Raw genomic sequence first — 17,127 nt, forward strand, 5'->3', positions numbered from 1 at the left:
GCGGATTAAGCCGGGGGAGAGCGGCGGTCCCGTCGGGCACAGGCGGGGGCGGCGGCGCCGGGCATCGGTCACTGGTACCCAGCCTGGTATCCTCCCTTGCATCGGAAATTGCAGGCGGCTTTTCTAAATATTCACACGCACACAGAACCGCCAAAGAAAACCCCTCATGGCGGTGAGCAGCGCAGATCAGCTACACGCGATAAAACAGTTGATTTTCTACTCTCAAAGTTGGTGCATGTGCGGTTTTGGCCTCTGATTGATATACTTCTATTGTTCTGCAATCAACTTTTCACTACTCCGGATCTGATGTGGTAGGAGCCAGCATTACTTCTACAGAAATGTTAGCAAAGACAGTGAGTGGAACAAGCGGTGGAGATGCTTTTAAAGAGGGAATAAGTCACTGTCTTGCCTAAGGACAATGCGGTTCAGGATGAGAAGCTGTGGCCGGGGAAGCCCGTCAAAGGGAAGAAAACAGCAGAACTTCCCCTGGCTTGTTTTATATTGTGGTTGTGGTAGTTTGTTTGGGTTTTTTTTTTCAGTTTTGTGCTTTTCATGGGGAAAAATAAAGGTTAATTTCTGGTATATTTCTGGACCTTAACAGGATGATTACTAGAGAGTTTCAAACAGTTAGTGGCAATACTCTCATGGAGTTAAGAACTTTGTCTCAAACCTCTGACACTGATAAGCAGCACCAACTTTCTAGCTATTTATGTAAAATACAGCAATAGCATAGAACAAATTCAGCAACCGGTAGGCATTCATTTTTGAGCCTGAGAACTTTCAGTTATAAAGTCATCAGCTCACATCATAACTTGAAAGCTTTGTAGCCCTATACCCTGGATATACTGTGTGATGAGCATGCATCACCTTATTGAGTGTGAAGAATCATTGAAAAAAACCCAAAAACAAAGGCTGTAACTTCCCCAAATGCTAACTTAAATTCCCAGAGGAAAAACTTGCAGAACAGATTGATGCTAGAGATATTTAAGGCAAGATGCTAACAATTATAAAGATGTGAGAGGAAAAAAAGCAGCTATGTACTAAGGCTCTAAAATTTAAATAGCTGAAATGCTTTTTACTCCATATTCTGACAGCTGATGATACCTGGCAAGCAATGGCAGTGGTAGTATGATGTGTCAGTCAGCAAAGAATAATGTGTGAAAACCAGAAGTATTTCAAGAATAGTGCCAAATCGCAGGGTTTTGGTAGCTGTATTTTATTTTCTTTAATTAGGTATTGACATTTTAAATTTCTCCTGAGGCTAAGAAATCTTTTTCTGCTAAATAGTTAAATAAGCTGGATAAGAATAGAATCTAAACTTTGATTGGAACAGCATTTGAGGCCAAAGACACCAAAGTAGTTCCTTGAGTATACTGCATTTCATACAAGTATTGACAGAAATAATGTGTATTAAATCATTAAATACAGGTTCCCTTCTTCTTTGAATAGATAAAATAGATAAATAATTTTGCCTTTATAAAAGGGGTTGGTTTGTATATGTACAAGGTTCTTAAGTTGCCTAGGTGTACAACACGAGGCTAGTGAATGTAAGTTGCATGAGGATTAGAACATTATTTCCTGTGTTCTAAACTGGCTTTAAATAATTAACAACTGGAGTGGACGCACAGGCGCTTTTTACTTGGGCTTGATTGGATCCATTCATCAGCTTAAGCTGTGCGGGATGCAAACTTGAAACATGTTTCCTTTGGAAAAATCTGTTCCGCAGCTGCCGCTGTGGGGAGGTGGCAGCCGGCGCTCCTTGCCTTGCCTCGTTGTTTTAGCCAGTTCTCCTCAGGCAATGTTGGATCTGCTGTTGGCTCTCCTTCCTGCTCCCATGTGCTGGCGGGGTACGCTCGATCCAGTGCGTGGTCACTGTGGGAGGTGGTCACTATTTTATTACCTCCTTCACGTTCCTGTGGCTTGCCAAAGAGAGGCCCAGGAGCCCACCCCTATGGATCTCACAGCGATTTCCCAGCAGGGAGCTCGTACAAGACATCCAGCCGCTGTGGTTGTGAGGAGGGGAAGGGGGTGGATTTTCACACTGATGGAAGGAGGCAAAGGAGGAGTGTTTGCTAACAGCCCCTAATGAGACCTGAAGTTCTTCCCTGGCACTGACGCTGCCAAGATGCATTTTGTCTATTCTGTGAAGGGGATGTCTCCTCCATCTGCAGAATTAACTGCTGATTTCAGTCTGGGGGTCAGCTGCATGCCATTCTTCTCGGATGGCTGTGACATACTCACATGTGGCCAGAACGCCCGGCACGGAGCAGCGCTCCGAGAGGAAGGCAGAGAGCAGATGTGGCCTTTCCACCAGTGCCTCCCAGGTGCCTCCTAGAGTTTTCCATAGTGCAGAGGCTGTGGCACATGGCAATGTTCAAGGCCCCAGCACTTCTGCCCCACACAGCAGAGCAGTGTGCTCTGGAGGCTTTGCATACATTTGCTGAAGTCATCCGGGCAGTTTGCTGTTCCCTTGCCCTCAGCCAGCAAGGATGCTGGTCCCTCTTTGCCACTTCCATGGCCCCCAACACCCAGCGTGTGTGGCTAGCAGGGCAGGGTGGAGGGAATCAGGGCATCCAACAGTAGTTATTAGTGGTTTGTTTGATTACCTTTTTCTAAGGTCAAATGCACAGGCGTTACAGGGGACAAAAAGCCCCATTGCTGTGTGTTAGCCAGAGCTACAGGCTTATCACTAAACATCTGCCACAGCTGTAAACTTCAGAAATGTTACTCCAAACATTTTTTCTACAAAATAATTCAAATAGGTATGTCCTTAGCAATAGGGCACTAAAATGTAAAACGCATATCATAAGTGACTCTGCAGGAACAAACAAAAGCAAGACAAATCATATAGCTCTGTCAGAAAAAAACCTGGCAGCACTCAGCACATGATCCTTAATGTGCTTTGGTCAATATCTTTCTCTATATCAATGGAAGCTCATTAAAAGAAGATATTGCAGACTAACTGAGCCATGCCATACTAGTTCTTGCCAAAGCTTGACATTTTTAATACATTAATAATATGTCTGTAATGTAATGGAAAACTATTAATCAGAACTGGTTATATGCCAGAAATTTAAGCTATAATTGGCTGCTTCTTGTCAGGATTGTCTGTTGTACATGGCTACAGCTGCCTAATGCTCAGATGTCTTGCACTCCTCTGCACTTTTTTCTTGTCAGTGCACTAAATTCAGTCAATGTTATAGTCTATAATTCTGTGTAACGACCATCATTATGACTGGCTTACTTTAATGAGAATTCATTATATGGGAAGTATTTTAGCACAGTGTGTTAAGGTAGCAGCTTGCTTCACATTATTTAGACCTACCCAGTCCTGTTTATTAGTGGGTCTGAGTCTCAGCATTATAAAAGGTTACAGGTAACTAAAGAGCTAGAAAGGAAGATATTAAAGAAAAACTTTTTTTTGCCTGAATATACAAGCTTGCAGTCTAAATATTATTACACTCAGTGACTTCTTATTTCTACACAGAAAAATTGTATTTATTTACTTACTTACTCTTTATTCCAGCTACGACCTAGCCATCTCCAATAAAGGGTATTTGACTTACCATAAATTTAAAATAATTTGCAGCTCCTTCTAGCAAGGAGTTATTTCCCATTTTCATAGTGACATAGTTTCCTATAACCCTAAGCTATGGGCTCTTGCAGGTGCTTTTTTTTCCCCTTCAGAATAGTGCATACATTGGAAAGGAAACGGGGAAGGTGTCTTTAGAATGACACGGAAAATGTTCTCTGAATTACTGAATTCCAAAATAATATGCAAACACTCCCACTGAAAACAAAAAAAAAAAAGAATGTAAGGTTGCTACAAAGCCAACAGTACTACCCAGCATGCTTCTTAAAGAGATTTAAATTTAATTTGGTCTTAGATATTTCTGCTTTTGTGTCAGATTCAGATTTGAAGCTTAAATATGTTTGAGTGAGTTGAGAATTGTTACAGCAGGAAAATTCAGATATTCTCTGCGTATTCTGATAAAATACATGAGAGTTGTATGGTAACACTTGATAAAATGAATATAATGGAAAATTGCATTTACGTCCATACAGCAATTATTGTAAATTACTTTGCTATGGAAACACAATTCAACCATCTGTTGGCATTTCATGGTGTCTGTAGTTTAGCTCAGTTTAAGATGAAGCATTATTTAAATATAGGGAGGCTGTTTGCGAATAGCTTTGAAGATAAGTTTGGAAAATGAATATTCCCAATGTGACACGTTAAGGAGCTTACCGGGTCACACACCTCTTCCCGTGGCTGTGGGGTGTAGGAGGTTCATCACACTGGGCATGATTTAAAGCTGGGAAGCAAAGCAGACTGCAGAAAGTGGGGACTTACAGTTGTTTCTCAACATCTGTCTGGCGGATCTGGCTCAGTTTTAGCATCCAGACAAAGGAAGTGTGGAAGTGCTGCAGCGTCTGGCTGAAATCCCCTGCCGACAGCCCTGTGCCCTGGCTCTCCAACCTCGGGTGGCACAGGCTGACACAAATGCACTGGAATTCCTAGCCCTCGTTTTCCTTGTCCCTGTCTTTAGGGTACTTACTCTGTCTTTGCAGTTTTCCTCATACAGAATTTGGATTTTTTTTTTCTTGTGTTATTTAGGAAATATATATTTGAAGTTGCTGTGATATAATTCTAGCATTTTATACCTGTAATAATATGATTCAGGTGCTACAAAGTTAGGAGATTTCTAGTTGTTTTCTGAAGAGGGGAAAGGGCATATATCTGCTGTGAAATAAGTGCTGAGTACTCAGGTACAGCGACCCTCAAACCTAAGAAAATAAGGGGGGAAAGCATCCTTATAGTGAGCTACGAAAGAAGCCATTATCTTTATCAGTAGTTTGTCATCAGTGTGGTCAGTAAATCACAGTTCAAAGGCAAAAAAAAAAAGGGAGCAAAACTCTTGCAATGCTAATGAGAAATGTCAAGGAAATGGAATCATACTTGCCGTATCTTTGTTATTCTTAAACTAATAAAAATAATCTAAAAGAAATATGTAAGGCTTTTGGAGCTCCATGAGGTCCTCTTGCCAAGAAACTACCAGCACCTGCTAGCCCTGATGCCCATCTCTGTGTCACAAATAAAAGAACCTTGCTGCTGCTGCCCTGCAGTGCTGGGCTGCCTGCTCCCCTGCCTGCCTGCACCATCTGGGCCATGGCTGAATTCAGTAGTTTGCTCTCCAGTTTTGCTAGGGTGAAAATACGGTTTTGGAAGCAGGAACCTCTAACTCACCTGGAACATTATAAATCTGTCTTTGTTAGAGTACAGTTAAATCCTTCATGTCAAAATACTTTTCACTGTGAATGATTTTGGTAGTTTCTTCATTCTAGCACAGAACCCACAGCAAAGGTTATCCATATTGTACCAATTTGCTTTATATTGCATCAAACCTTCAAAATGTCAACATATCGTATATTTTGTAATGCATTGATTCTTGGACAATAACTCTTAATTTTTATTGTTTCTAAAAGGGTGCTGGTGCCAGAAGAAAAGGATGATTGATGGGAAACAGACACCAGCCTATAGACACTCACCCTCTTCCTTCGGATACTGATTTATCAGTGTGTCCAGGCATCCCCTGCGAGCCCTGAGCACAGAGGATCACTCAGGGTTATCGACAGTGGAGCTCAAGACCTGCAGCCTCACAAATTATTATCTGCTCTTGGACATCTTTTACAAGAAGCCCTGACAGATAAGTTATAAGTCGAAGGACAAGCGCTGCATGGCTGTGAAAGGCTGTCATCAGGGCCTGGGTGGCTTCTACCAAAGTCTTTAACATAGTGAAACAAACATCCCATCCTAATGCTTCACGTTTGAGTTGGAACCTATTTTATAAATATATACATTATATGTACATATAATCTCTAGACTGCACATACACCAGCACTGAGCATCATTACGAAGCTGACATTAAAGGATTTAGAAATGTATTTGTCAAGATTCCTGTCACTTCACACCCTCTGGGTTACTGTATCCTCCGTGATGCAGCACTACCCTTCTGTGTGGGGACACTATGACGTCTGTAAGACTCAGATTTACACGGAAGAAGGAAAAGTATGGGATTACATGGCCTGCCAGCCAGAAGCCAGAGACATGATCAAATATGTAAAAGTGACTCTGGATCCCCCCGACATAACATGTGGAGATCCTCCTGAGACTTTCTGTGCAATGGTAAGGCAAGCTTTTCATTTTGCATAATTAGTGGGGGTGTATTTGTGATAGATGGCTTCAAACCAGAAGCCCTAGAGTGCACACGAAATTATCCAAGAAAACCTGCATCATATTCCAAATGTGAAAGGTTCTGCTGCACAAAACTCTGAGCAGTACATTAAGCTGAGCAATGAGATGTTCTGCTTATGAGGACTTGACTTTATCTAAATTCAGTGTCTCTCTACAGCAACTTTTAATGTATCAAAAGAAATCAGCATAAAACTCCTATTGTGCTAACCCATAACTGGGATGGCCTTTGCCTGATCAAGAAAGATTTGAATGAACTGATTCTACTAAATCAGTTTAAAGCATCATAGCATGGCATAATTAAGTCTAATTTCCAAACAGTGAGACCAGTTGAACTCAAATTGCTAAAGCTTAAAAAATGGTGTTGGGAGTTGGGCTGTTGAAGTTTTCCCAGCTACCCAGGGAGCTGCAGCAGGTGTATATGAACAGTGCAGCTAAAATCACCTCCAAGCTCTAGCAACTACTCACAGCTTTCTTCCTAGCTGAAACTGTAGGCATTCAAGCAAACTAAGAGAGACCAGAGCTCCTCATTTTACATGGTCCTAAAATAGACTGGGTTTGGAAATGTTTGGCTTGGTAAGTAAATGCACAGGTATAAGAATCCGACAGACACTATATATATGTATATATATACACATGCATATAAATATATATATATGTATATATATCTGTATTTCACAGCTGTACTGCTCCCAAGTGTTTGATAGATCCCACTGTGAGAAGTTTCAGTTAAAGGAGATCTTTAACTTGTAGATAACTTCTTTGTGCTCACCCCTACAGAGGCTCTCTTTTCTTTGCGATTGGATATTTCTGTTAAATAGTGAGTGGAAGATACTGAGTTCTTTGAAAAGAAAATAAGAGATTTGTTTTACAAATCATGCACACTTACATCTGTTAATACAGTGCTGGAAACATGCTCCACATTACCTACATTATTTAAATTTGAAAGACCAATGAGTTCTGTTAAGTGAGGTTATCACAACTGAGAAAAGTCTATAAGATATTTATTTGCCTGTGTACAAATCATCATTGCTGGGTGACAGCATCCCCGCAGGAAGGAAATTTGCTTTTAAATGCCTTGTGGCATCATTTTCCACCACTGCTGTTCTGTAAGGAGTTCAGATCCAACCACACATACATTTAAGGCATTATTTGCACGCATACAGCTGCTTCCCACGTACATTATGGTAATAGCCACGTGATAAATTGTGAAGCTACATGAATAAATTACATTCACTATGAACCTTTGACTGCACCACTTGCTCTCTGCCCACTAATCCATCTCTGCTGACATGTCTTTGACACTCTAAATCTCCAAGCAGCTTCAAGCAGCCACTGTTTAAAAACAAATGGAAGTCATGTGCCCCACATAATATTGTCTTACTGTTTTTTTTCCTTAATCTTGAAATACATTTTTTCCCCCTGAATAGTAGTAGCTGTGATTTAGCACTCAATAATATTTAGTAACTCATCATCTAATGCAAAAAGTTGTTATTTTAATGAGAAAAAAAAAAAAACAAAAGAAACAAACCTGCCCAATAAAACTTGTTTCTTCCTTTTAGTGCAGATAAACATTGCAGCAGTTCCCATCTTAAGTAATATTTTAAGTTTCTGAAGGCCTTTGTTATCAGTATGCACTCTAGTTAGAACAACATTTTTAAACAAAAAACAACCAAGCAAACAAAAGACATTTTGATTAAATCTAAGTATTAAAAATGGTGCCAGAACTCCCCTTCAGAACATTTGACCACACCAGTTCATCAGTGCTGTGATGTGGGAGGAAAGTTTGCTTGGGAGGGACCTGAGATGACAGCTGTAGCTCACCTGCAGTTTAAGCCTGTGAGATGCAGAAGGCCACCAGAATCCTCACATAAAAAGCAGAAAAAGGGGAATAACTGAGGAAGAGCGAGAGAGAGCCCACAGAATGAGAGTGTGCATTCAGCTACACAAGTGTAGAGTGACTGACTCTTACATGATGAACTGTGGGATTTGTTTCCGGGATAGATGTAGATTGTACATATCCATTGTATTTAGATATGCGTTGGTAATGGCTTGGCTTGCTTGAAACACAAGGAAAATGACAGAAATATTTAATGTTCCTAAGGTACTGCCCACGGCTCACAGCAGAGCATTCTCATCCCTAAAAATGCTTCGTCATCTATCTGTACTATAGCTACCTGTAGGAATTAGATATTTCCTTCAAAATGAGGTTTTATCTATTTTGTAGGGCTGAGCCCTTGGCATTTTTGAGATCTTGAATTTTTGTGTTCACTTTTAGTTTTAGAAAATGAGTTAAGAAGATAGCACTGACATACTTGGAGAAAGTGGGCAGTGGAAAAAAGTTCTTTCGTGTTAGGCATGTTCTTGTGCTAAAAAAGCCCAAATTTGAAGTGACAAAGATGCAAAGGTTTCTTTTCAGCATGGTGAAATGCCAAACTGGCTTATACAAATGCTTGGTTTTCTTCTTGTAAGTACTGGCTATGTGCCTGCCAAACCTGTGCCACTGTTTTGTTACTGAAATCAGGTTAATGCTGACTTGGAGAAGAATAAGGTCTTTTCAGCTATTCTAATAATAAACAAGGGTATCAAGCAGCCAAGTGTGCTTCTGCAGGATGACAAGGAGGTTGAAGCAGCCTCCTGTTGTATTTGCATGTCGGTTTCCTTACCAGGTTTACTAATTTTCTCTTCACCAAATGGACTAAGGTACTAACTGTTGAGTCTGTCAGCCTTTGGTGTAATATAGATTAGATCCTTGAAATAGACCAGACAGAGAATTTCATTCAAGTCCTGCTGGGAGATTATGGTAGAATCTAAGGCAGCCTGTGAGAGTAGCTGGTAATAATCTGCAATAACACACAAAGCAGCCGTGCATTGCAATGTGTGCAAGCATACAATACAGAGGAGATGGGTGGTTAAATTGGCCCCCTACTTATTTCTGCATGGTATTAAATGTTCTTATGAGTCTGTGATGAATTTGTACTTTCCTTGTTTAGCTGACAGACTGAATAACAGGGCTTTGCATATGTAAATTTGTTGCAAAATATAACAGCCCTAGCTGGCAGCTAAAGCCAGCATTTGGCAGCTCACCACTTGCAGGTAGCTTTGTGGTGTCCCCCCAGAACAGCATTTGTAGGTATTATGGGGAGCATGCAACAGAAAAAAACTATCCCACAGTTGCTTTTAGGCATCTATTCTGAGATTGCCATTATCGTTTCTGGTGACATTCAGTATTGACAGCTCATGAGATTATTCTGAAACCTCAAACCCCTGGAGTCCTACAATTATGATTATATGAGATTCTCAGGTTTCATTTAAAGCATCATCTTTATTTCCTTAGTCCTCCTGGTTGCAGGGAAAAGTTTGAAAATGAAACCAAGGAGCTCAAAAAGCAGAAGCCAAATAATCTTCCAAATTATTGTTTGTTTAAAATCTCATCAGATTTAAAGTCATTCAGGATTTCTACAGCTTGGAAAGGATTTTTGCTCAAGAGGAAAGATGCATAAAAGAAACTTATAAACAAATAAGTGGCTAAGAGCAGTTGAACACTTAAAATTTCTAGATGTGGAGTTGCATGTACCTGTAAGGAGGATGTGACAGTATCCTTCCAGAATAAGTATACAAGAATAAGGGCTCCTCCTGCCTACAGGATAACCAGCACTGTGGGGAAGGGTTCACTGGTCACCTCTGGCTTCCCTGTCCATTTTAAAGCAGTCTCTAGTGTCTCAGAGTGCGCTACATATGCTGGCAGAAGGTGCATGACTGCTTTCTGTGGTAGTCCTTCAAGGAAATTTGGACATCTTTTGTCAGTCACAGACTTGGACTGAACAGCCACAGTGTTTAAGCCAGCGTGACCCCTTCCTGCAGATCTGTAATTTATGAACTCTGAGCATTTGGCATTGCTCAGGGTATGTCTGGCACTGTATGCTTGTGCATAGTTGGCCTGGGAGGAGAGGAGAGGAGAGAGGAAAAGAGAGTGAAACTATTCACATTTTCAGGTTTGAGCTGCAGGTTTCACCCTAAGCAAATTTTGAAGTACCTGGTGGTGCTAGTTCTTGTGGCCTGCAGCACTTCAGTGCAAAACAAATCTTGGAATCCCAGGGAGTAACTAACAGTCGGTGAAATCTACTTCCCTCTTTGTAAGAACAATTCCACAGTACTCTGTCCAGTCATCAAGAGAAACAAATCTGACTTCCTATGATCATGACCATCTTTTGCTCTACCAGAACAGTGTGTAGGTGGCTTCTGGCTTTCCTTCTAAAACACATGCCAGCTCTATCCCTGGGTACAAGCTCAGGAACCTGATGATGCTGCTCACAGCTCAGAGATCCTGTCGTCCCAGTCCCACCTGCCCTGCACAGGGACTGGCCCCTCTGCTGAAATCCAAACTTTAGCATGGGGTTTGCATGTGAACCTGAGCCGTGATTACTGTGCAAATTCATCATGAATTTGACCAGGAGACTCCTAGTGGCTATTGCTGTAATTTGCAAACTAGAGATGGGTTTGTGTTACCGACCTGTGTTTGCAGCTCAAATGGCAACATTAATATATAATTTTCTGTTTGTGTTTAGACCTAGATATCATAATACATCCCAACAGCTAAAAATGATGAAATTATCATCAATTACAGTTGCCTGCAGCTAATTTCCTTCGTAGGTTAAACAGAAGCTTGAAAAGGAGCCTGCAGATGGGAGTCCTGTGCATTTGTACAATTTATAGAGCAGAAATGCTGATGACAGTAGAAATTTGAGCCCTTGAGTGCTACTCCGTATTTCATAGCCAATCAAAACTAAATTAAGAAACAAAGATTATTAAAAAGTATTCTGCACATGTAATTCTGGCATAACATTATGAGGTGGACATTAATTTTTTTCCCTCTGAGACTTTCAGCATCATTAATATAGCATTCCTTTAATTACAAGTAGGCTCATATTCCTTAAAAAGGGGGAAATACTATGTAGCATAGATAGTGATACCAGTATTATGTTTACTGAAATAATTAAATGAACAGATAATTTTCTGAGTAATGGGTAAATCACAATGTGAAACAAGAATTATTTTTGAAAGCATTTTGGCATTTATACATACTTTCTCAAATGAGACATTTTAAAACAGTGTTGTGCAATACGATTAAAAGATGCTGTTAAGAAAAAAGCTTTTTTCTTTTATGGGCTAAATTTGAATAAAAATGAAGGATTCTAAATTCTGTCTGTATAGTCTTACTCGATAGCATGGGGTAGAATGGGAACAGGAAGTTAAAGATGAAGCTATTGCTACTGTCTTGTTTTAAGTGGATTCTCATAGCTGTATATTTTTAAAGTATGTACAGCTCAAAGTTACTGCAGACTTCATTTACAACATCTGCATTCATCTAATTGGAACTCTTTGGGCACATATAATTATTACAGCTGGTGCTTTGTCACTGTAGAGCACCTTACCCTTCAGAGAGAGGGGTTTTTATTTTGGTGTCTCCTCTTAAGTCACTAAACATTTTATTTCATTGCATTTCATTTCTAACAGTCCGAGACCTGAGAGCTTCAGCCCTGCCCATTGGCCTGTCCCCAGCAGGGCAGGATAGCTCAGCCCCACAGCTGTGGCTGTTCCCCTCCAGCCCCAGTGAGCCCCTCTCGCAGCCACTGGGGCAGGAGGGACACGAGGGGCACAGACTGTCTCTGTCTGTCTATCCCCACGGGTCACGTGCTGTCCCTGCGCTGTCCCCATGGGTCATGGGCTGTCCCTGTGCTGTCCCCATATGTCGTGGGCTGTCCCTGTGCTGTCCCCATGGGTCACAGACTGTCCCTGTCTGTCCTCCAGCTCCCTCCCACTGGGCAGCGCCACACGCCAGCCTACCTGTACCTCTGGCAGCACCTGCTGTACACTCTGCAAATGCTCCTTGATCCGCAGGCGAAAGGATTCCTTGGTTTCCTACAAGATTTAAAAAGATGGGGATATACTTAATGACAGCAGGAAAAAAAAAATAGTTTGGTAAAATCTCTGTTTTCATCCAACTGGAAGCAATCTAAAAATTAATACTTGCTCATAAATAAAAACCGAGTATTGGTAGTAAAAGAGATTTGCGTTTTATTCATGATTACACATCAAGATGCTCCAGTAAATCTTTAGCAACACTCTGTCCAGTTGCTTTTTTTTTTTTTCCTCCTCAGTTACACTTTGGGTACTGGAATGTTTTCAAGCCTGAAACAAAACAAAAGCACACCCACAAAGTACTTCAGTTGTTAAAAATATTTGAGGGTAAAACAGGGTTCCTAAACGAAATATACGGTTTTTCCATATTTTCAGTTGCAGTTTTAAAGCACATGTCACTAGTATGTGTAGAAGAGCATCCTTTTAAGGAGATTTATATTTTGTAAATACACTTTGTAAGAGCAGCTGTTAAGCAGTTTCTAGCATTGCCTTTATTCCATTTACTACTTGCTCTTCCAGTTTGGTTTGTTTTTCCCCTGAAATTAGCTGGGAAGAGTGGACATTTTTACACAGTTATTTTAATAACAACTGATCTTAAAAAGCAGGGAACCATGTGGGGGGAGATTGTGACTCTCTGGATGAGGTTCTTTAAAATACCTGAGCTGGTGCCTCCCCCCACTGCTCCCTCCTCCCTGGCCCCCACAAAGCACTGAGGTGGGTATGTGAAGGGAGATACCCAAGTACCCTGTGGGAACTTGGAGTTTTGGCCTTGTTTCAGTATGGAACCAGCAACACCAATTTTGTGAAGAAATAAGTATCTTTCACTATAAAATAAATTCCCAGACATCCATGGTGAATATTAATGGCTTGCTGTCAATGCAGTTGGACCAGAAACATCCTCTCAGCAGCACCTTTAGTGAAGTAAAATAATACTGCTTTATAAATAAAATATTTACTGGACCTGTCATAATTTGAACTGCTGCTGGTGAGGCAGAGGTGATCTTGAGCCTGTGGCTCACTGCAGGGAGACTCCTGACCAGATTTGCTGGGGAGCAGAGAGACAGTGCAGTACAGCAGCACATCCCAGCTGCTGCTCCTCGGCCAGGGCAGGACAGCACATCCCTCCTGCACTGATGGGAGGGAGAGCTGGGTGACCCCATTTCTTCTCTGCTAGGAAGCCTGAACTTAGAATTTTTCCAGGATGGTAAATCCTCCTTTAAGCAGAGTGGCCTTTGCCTCCTAAGCTGCTGGTGTCACGCAGGCAGCCGGAGGAGCAGAGCTGCAGCATCGCCCCCTCAGTTTGCTTTCACACATTTTGGTCAGGGGCATGATGCCCTCAGTCCCAAGGGAGTGTGCAGCATCAGGCTTTCCAGGCTGAGGACACTGTAACAAGGAGCATATTATATTTCTTCCCACTGTGGTAGACAAGTCTCAAAATGTGAATTTCGGATTTACTTGTACAACTGAGCAGAGATAGTTTTATGCTGCTCAGGTTTGTCCAAATTATCTGGATAAACATATTTTTCCATCTTCATTTAGTAGCTGAATGTCTCTGAACCCCAGAGTTTCATGTCTTTTTCTTGCAGAGCTTGTACTTTGTAAAAGCCAAGAATCACTGGAAACCAAATGCAAGTTCCTGAGGCACTTCCATATATTAAAATTTCCATTTGTAAGCATCTTGTTGAAACAAAGCCAAGTGAACTCAGCTGAGAATTCTACAAACCTAGTGTACACCAGGACAACCATTCTGGTTAGTGGGCTCCTCAGTGTCCTTTGAGAAGGAAGAAATCAGTAAGTTGACTCTCGAGTAATGATTTTTACATTTAGATATTTATGTTACTTATAAAGCATCCAGTCCTAATGCAACCCAAATCACCTTCATTCATTCAAGAAAAAATAAATGTACAAACTGAGATGATAATCTGCACTTCCATCCCTTCTGCTTTATGCTGGGAAGCAGAGGGGGAGAAATACAGACAGGCATTAGCAATTCCTCTTGACAAAGTATGGAAATTACCCATCTCATTATGTGGGGATGAAAACCTGTCATTTATTTTTACCCACCGAGTTTAGAAAGGGCTGAATCTGTGGGAGCTGGTCAATTTTAGCATGAGTACCACTGCCACTTTTCTTTTTTTAATACTGATACTGCTTTGCCAAAACTGCCACTTCCAATACATAAAATAACATACCTATTTAAGAGTAGCTAAAACCAGATGGGAGATCTGCTAATCCAAATATTTCTTGATTTGTTTCAAGGCCTATGAGTACTGTCTGAATATGAAAATAAAAAATAATCCCAGATACTATTAAGGCCATCGAGTGATGAGATGTAGATTCCTGTGTACGCTGGAACAGTAATCTCCCTAGTTAAAAAAACAGGTAGCTCTGTACCTGATTTACTTGTAGAAACAGTGACTGTTGTAGACATTTTATGTATGGAAATTTGTGTTTTCACAGGTCACTTGTGGTGACATCATCTTGATCTACAAGTACAAATATAGCTAAGGACACAAAAATCGTTGGCATTGAGCTGACTTGGCAACATGCATAAGTGATTTCATGTAGCTTTGATGTTTGATGTGTTGTATTTTCTGGAAAATGGTTTTATTTCTCATCTTCTAGTTCTTTAGGCAGATTGTTTATATGGAATTTAGGAATAAAAACGGGGAGGAAAGAAAAGGGTGGAAATGAATTTTAATTATATTTACTACAAGCAAGAACTTGTACTATATCAGGGATATTTTATGTCAGGCTTCAGCGCAGAGAGAATTTTTATAGCTAAGTATTTGTAAAACCTCTAAAAGAAGACACCATTCTGATGAAAGGAGCATTTTCTTAAATGTACGTGCCATGTCTTTCCAACATCTTGGTGCATTTTAGATTTTTATCTGTAAAACTGTCATAAGCCACATTTTAACTCATGAATTTCATTTTTACCATCTACACCTGCTCATAAGACGTTTTCCTCCAGTGAAAACTAGAAAGAGAGCTACTTGTGGGTGACATTTACAAGTGACTGGGGGTGGGGAGATGGTAAAAAATAAATAAAAAGGAATAGCAAACAACTACACAAAAGCCTCTAAAATCTCATCCTCTAAAATCTGCAACATGCATAGCTGTAGGAAAAAAAAAGTATAGAATGCAATTTTCTAACTGCTAAAACAACTTTTTCTACACGTGCTATTTTCCTCCTCTGTTTTTAACACAGGCTTGCAGACTGACATGCCTCTTGGCTTCCTTGACCATATGGATCTGCCAAGTAGTATAAATACTGTAGGGATAGCCTGCAGAAATATCCTAGCAAGGTGTCTCACTTCACAAGGGTTGATTCAGACTTCCAGACATGTGAAGTAACAGGTTTAAGGGGTTCAAGCATTGGAGCTTCCCTCACTAAATTAGTGGGGTAAATTTTTGCCAGCATGTTTGCAGCTGAAAACCCTATTTTCCTGAAAAAGAAGTGGGATAAGGCTTTGAAAATAAAATGCTAAAAACATAGAAGCTTTTTGTCATCTGAAGCAGTGGCTTTGATTTTTTAAAAAAGATACACTTCAATAACTAAAGGGAAATTAGAAGTGACTCATCATGTATATTTCATGCCTAAGAGCTAATGTGTGACTTTACATCAACAGGGCTTAAAGTATGATCTTCCATTGAAATTAATGTGTCCTGTGTTAGGCAGCAGAAGGACTCCTACTGACAACAATGGATGGCAACAAAATGCAGCTTCCTCAGTAGTGAGCATTACCCTCTGCAATGTACCAGTTTGAAACTCTCAACTGGAAACCATAAAACCATCTTAAGTTAACTGTATGCCTTTATATTCTAATATTTTTCTTGTCAGAAGCAATTTCACTGAAGTTCACTTATTTCCAGCATTTTCAGTTTTAAAATCTTCTTTACTCATTTACTGGTGCTGGGTTTTGGATTAGTTCAGCCGTTGTGATCTTCAGTGCAAGGCTCTTTGTCCCTAGTGACAAAACAAGTTTTGGAGAATGGGACATTATCCATTTTCTCTTGGTTTTGGGGCATACAAGAATACACTGAAAGCATCTAGCTGGAAGGTGCCAGCTAGGGTACATATACAGAATACGTAACAGGGTTTGCATATTTAAATACTCTATTTTAGCTTTATGCATCTCCTGGATTATTTGTAAATAATTGAAAAGGACAGAAGACTGTTATTGACTAATCATTCCATAGTTCTCCATGACTGCACCATTATTACTTGTAGCACTCAAACATTAGCCAGGCATCATCCATCATGAACTTCAAGTTTTATAAGTTTAAAAACAGGTCTCAGGAAATACTACAACAGTTGTCCTTCCTTTGTTAATCAGACAAGGTGGGGGTTTCAGCAGAATATTTGGTCAAATTTTAAGCCTTGACAGAAAGTACGCCAATTTTTCAGCGTTAAACAGTGGAGTGATATCTGAAATGCCACACGGGATTAGTCTGAGTTTTTTTGAAGCCACACAAAGATAATTGTTTCCCCTCTCCTACAATCTACAAGTCCTCAGCTGTTGTAAAGAGCACATGCGTTTAATGGGATGGTGTGGCAGGCAGCTCTCACATATCTGCCACTTGTGCCGTCCATGCTGCCCTCCAGGGTGCCAGCCCCTCTCTCCCTGTCTTGAAAATGGTGGAGGAAACAAAGACTGAAGAGAGACATGGGGAGTTGTTCCAAAGAACAGAAGAGCCTGCCTACCTTCTTTCTGGCTGCATCCTGTCTTGTCACACCTTTAATGTTCTGCACCTTGAGAGGCCACCAGGGCTGATGGGCTTGTTCTTACATAGAATTCTGATATCCTGTTTGGATAATATTCTTTTCGGAAACCGTACAGACCACACAGATCCAATGTGTGGACTTTAGATGGGTAAGTTAAATGTTTTCTAGATGTTTTCTAAGCTTAGAGTTCAGCAGTAGGATGGGAAAAGATTGTGCAGGAATG

General features: G+C 40.6%; 1 protein-coding gene across 1 annotated transcript in view; it reads left to right on the forward strand.

The window, feature by feature from the left end:
- The first annotated feature begins 296 nt into the window (after positions 1 to 296).
- Positions 297 to 17,127, forward strand: part of NTNG1 (netrin G1) — a 146,031-nt gene continuing 129,200 nt past the window's right edge. Inside the window, exons 1-2 of the mRNA XM_031059154.1 lie at positions 297 to 311; positions 5,488 to 6,187. Of these exons, the coding sequence (XP_030915014.1) occupies positions 5,942 to 6,187 (246 nt within the window). The 5' untranslated portion in view covers positions 297 to 311; positions 5,488 to 5,941. The remainder of the gene's footprint in view (positions 312 to 5,487; positions 6,188 to 17,127) is intronic.

Source organism: Geospiza fortis, unplaced genomic scaffold (assembly GCF_000277835.1).
Source record: "Geospiza fortis unplaced genomic scaffold, GeoFor_1.0 scaffold229, whole genome shotgun sequence".
Classification (NCBI taxonomy): Eukaryota; Metazoa; Chordata; class Aves; order Passeriformes; family Thraupidae; genus Geospiza; species Geospiza fortis.